Raw genomic sequence first — 4,306 nt, forward strand, 5'->3', positions numbered from 1 at the left:
ACGATTGGCCTACTTTGCCTTCAAGCAAAGTCTAAATAAACAGATCTTGGTGTAATCATCAATCTATCCCATGGCCTCATAAAATTTGATAAAACTTTTCTAGGTGAATGCAATCTCTAGTTCTATCTAATTTAGTCATCATCCTTGAGATGTGGATTGTCTTGGTTTTGCTCAACTCTGAGCCTCTAAGTGTTATGTTGTTTACAACACCCTTCCCATTTCAAACATCATCCTCTAGGTGCTATAATGATTCCAACCCCCTTCCCATTTCAAACATCATCTTCAACATCTCTTTTACATATTCACATGGCGGTGGAATGTAAGAAGGTGGTTGCATGAGACCCTATGGTTCAGGGTATGTGATCTCTTACCCGATGGGGTTGGGTTGCACTTTTTCTAATGGCACTTGTCCTTTGCCAACCTTGCCTTGTGGCTATAGGGTCATTGTGTTTGAGAACACATACTATAATTGCCTTTACAATCCCTTTGTGAAGAGGTAGTCCCCTAACACTTTCTTTTTATCCTTCCTCGTGTTCCTTATTCCTTCTCTAAACAAAGAAAAACTGTAACTTGGTTCTAGTGTAAAGGCATTTCTATAGTGGGCTTATGTGGATAGCGCGTCTTGCAATGTGTGCAGTTTCTATTGTGTGTATTGTGAAGCATTTATCCTGGTACAGAAAAAGAAACATTTCTTATTTGTTGTAACTGTAATTGTTAGACTATTTGCTGGTCATGATTTGCTTGGGATAAACCTAGCTGAGGATTGACACCAAATGTTTGAAACATTACGGCATCTGACATCATTTGACCACTTCTTGTGGGAGCGAACCTTGAGGTTCTAGGAACTTTTTCGTTCCTTTGCTGGAGTTACACTAAAAAATAGGGCGGTTGAACGCATTCTTCACAAAATTTAAGGTGCTATTCACAGAGCCTATTGGTGAATCTAGAGTTCGGAGGACCATGCGTGGCATCTCCTTCTTAAAGCCCTAAAGATCTCTCTAGCTAATAACTATGCATAAACATGCATAAACCAGGCATATACTCATCCACCTGACCACCCCCGAGCCCAAGGGTGCATACATAAATACAATGAAGTACCACATATCTTACCTTAGTGTCCCATACCACCAAGAGATATGACTTCACTCAAGCAGCACATAGCTCTAGCATGAAATGGCAAGAGAGTAGACACAATGCTCTACACAAGAGAACCTCCCCATGTCTCTATTATATAGGAGGGCCCTCAAGTGACTCTTGACTCTCCATTTCCATGTGTGACCCTTGGTTAGAACTGTTATAGGCAAATTCCATCATTGGAAGATATGTTTCCCAACTCGATGGTTTTCCAGAGACATATGCACGAAGCATATCCTCTACAATCTGATTCACACGCTATGTTTGCCCCATCAGACTGTGGGTGATTAGAGGAACTCATACTCAAAGTAGTTTCCAATTTTTTAAAAACTTTCTACAAAAAATGAGCCGTGAACTTAGAGTCTCGACGATTGCTCACAATATCCGGAGTTGAACATACAGTCTAAACAGTTGCTCGACAAATTGGTAAGCCAATTCCGATGCTTTAACTGTTGTCTTTGTGGATAAAAAGCTAGCCATCTTTGTCAATCTATCCACGACTACCCAAATGGCATCGTGACCTCTACTAGTACGTGGAAGTCCCATAATGAAATTCATGGAAATACTTTCCCACTTTCGAGACGGAATATCCAAAGGATGTAATAACTCGGCAGTTTTAAGTTGCTCTGCCTTATTAATCTGGCAACGATGACATTTGGTCACATAATTCTGAACAAAATCCTTCCTTTTTTGCCAATAAAAAGTCCTTCTAACCAAAGCTAAGGTACGTTGTATGCCCAGATGTCGTGCTGATGGTGCATCATGGCACTCAAATAGGATCCTTAGTTTAATTTCCGGCACATCTGGTACGCAAACCTTATCGTTTTGGAATAAAAGACCATTTCGAATAAAAAATTGGTTGGCTTTTCCTTGATTCACCAGGTTTTGATCTACCTCAGAGTTGGACCCTGATTTTACCCAATTCTAATATTTTCCAAAGAAAATATATGTACTGCATTTTCCCCTGAGTGAATCGTACAAGTTAGAAGTAATTTCCATGAAGCTAAGTTCATTAACTTCACCAATTCGACTCAACGCATCAGCAATGCTATTCAAGCTACCTTTTCTATATCTAATCATGAAATCAAAGTCCTGCATCAATTCAGCCCATCTGACCTTTCTACTTTTCAAGTTCGGTTGATCACAAATGAACTACAAAAGACTGATGATCTGTCAAGAACATAAAGTGAGACCCGTAGAGATAATGTCTCCATGCCTTTAAAGACGATGTGGATTGAATCCTTGTTCTTCCTTTCTCTGAGATAAAAATGTCCATGACTCCAACATTCCGAAAGGCCTTTATGGTACCCAAGGGACAACCAATGTGGCAAAAACTTCTAGAAACATATCATTGTCATGCATGATGGGGCATGTTTATGTACATATGGCAACGCAAAATGCACGAAGTGGTATAATGGGTGCACGCGGCAACGAGTTACGAGAGATAAGGCACAGGGGCTACGTGGTCATCATTAAATGGAAGGAAAAATCGCATCTAATGGGGCCGAGGAGGAAGTCAACCCCTTGGCTGGCCATGATCGAACAGATTGATAAGATATGGAACGCGGCGGCGACATCGAAGAGGCCTCTCATGTGTATATATATATATATATATATATATGCGCAGTTTCTGATCGCCTCTAATCAAGGCAGCTTAGCCTCTTCTCCTGCCAAGTTTTTCTGCAAGACTTTTGCCCTCATCATAACTCTAGTTACAGGCTTCTTCTGATCTGATTTCATCGCCATATCTATAGCCTCCAAGCTCTTGACCTTTAATCTAGTATATGGCATGCATTCCCGTTTCCAAGTGCTATGTATTAAGCTCTAGGAAGGTAGATTTCATCAACCTTCATCATTGCAGCCCCTCCTCTGCAGTACCTCGATCAGCTGGCGCTCCTTCCAGGCGAGTGCTGATAGTGCGCGGTGCAGTGAAGAGTGGCCCTCATGTTAGAGCTAGCCCTACTGATGAAGAGATGAGTACCCTCTACGCCGTGCTTGGCCTGGCCGGGGCGGCACACCAGGCCATCAGTGCAGCCGAGATCAAGAGCGCCTACTGGATCATGGCCAAGCGCTTCCACCCGGACCGCGCCCACTATATGATCAGCTCCTGTGAAGAATGTACTCCAGATCAAGATCACGATCACGATCGGTCAGTGGACAAGTTCCTAAGAGTGCAAGAAGCTTACGAGGTGTTGTCGGACCCGGAGCGCAGAGCCGCCTACGACTACAGCCTCCTCCACCCCTTCTGCGCGCAAGCACTGGGAATGGCCGGTCCAAATGGTGGTGGGCGCGGCCGCCCATCAGAATATGGTGCAGCGGCCGCCTCCCGCTGTGAAATCTCGGCGGCGTGGAGGCTGCAGTGGGAAGCGCAGGTCAGCAAACTCGGAGGCCGCCAGCGGCACCAAGAGGGCCATCGCTACTGGACACATGGTGGGAAGGATGCAAGTGAATCATGGGGCGCGATGATGCGCCGCCGCAACTCGAGTTTCTCTAAGAGTTCGGCCACATATAAATCATGTTAGCTCGAATGGAAGAAGAAGCCCTCTCTCAGGCAGCACAACCCATCTTTTGCTTTCTCTCTCTCTCTCTCTCTCTCTCTCTCTCTCACTTGGAAAAATTTTATCAAGCTTTCCAAAGTCCTTGTAAGATACGGTAATTAGCTAATTAAAACTCTTGAATTAAAAAATAACCTTTTTTGTTATTCGACCAATGATAATCCTTTTTAAGATACTACTTTGCAATCCCAATTCCCACAGTTACAGACTAATGAGGGGTTGCTAGATGTCTCCAACTTTTGTCTCTTTGGGGTTTAGGGTTGTCAAAGAGATGTTGCTTCATCAGCTCGAGAGTCAACTTTATCTCACTCAACTACACTAGAACTGTTCTATAAGAAGCCCAAGCAGTACAACCCCATCTTTTGGTATATTGGTCTCTCTCTCTATTGGGAAAATTTTATCAAGCTTTCCAAAATCCGTGTAAGACATAGAACTTGGTACCATTCCAAAAATTAGTTAATCAAAACTCTCGAATTTTAAAAAATAACCTTTTTTGTGATTCGTCCAATGATAATCCTGAAATCCCAATTCCCACATTTACAAACTAATGAGATTGAGGGGTTTTGAGATGTCTCCAGCTTTTGTCTCTTTGGGGGAAGTTGAGGCTTAGGGTTGTC

At 43.1% G+C, this 4,306-nt stretch overlaps 1 protein-coding gene across 1 annotated transcript; it reads left to right on the top strand.

The window, feature by feature from the left end:
- The first annotated feature begins 2,783 nt into the window (after positions 1 to 2,783).
- LOC147610407 (chaperone protein dnaJ 20, chloroplastic-like) lies at positions 2,784 to 3,867 on the top strand. Its single transcript, XM_086786383.1, has one exon. The coding sequence runs from the start codon at positions 2,919 to 2,921 to the stop codon at positions 3,654 to 3,656; it is 738 nt and encodes a 245-aa protein (XP_086642509.1). The 5' UTR covers positions 2,784 to 2,918; the 3' UTR covers positions 3,657 to 3,867.
- Positions 3,868 to 4,306: the final 439 nt, after the last annotated feature.

Source organism: Cibotium barometz, chromosome 49, assembly GCF_041138505.1.
Source record: "Cibotium barometz isolate CiBa-2024 chromosome 49, ASM4113850v1, whole genome shotgun sequence".
Classification (NCBI taxonomy): Eukaryota; Viridiplantae; Streptophyta; class Polypodiopsida; order Cyatheales; family Cibotiaceae; genus Cibotium; species Cibotium barometz.

Coding starts and splice junctions, on each gene's coding strand:
- LOC147610407 (XM_086786383.1), top strand. CDS start 2,919: ATGGCATGCATTCCCGTTTCCAAGTGCTATGTATTAAGCTCTAGGAAG.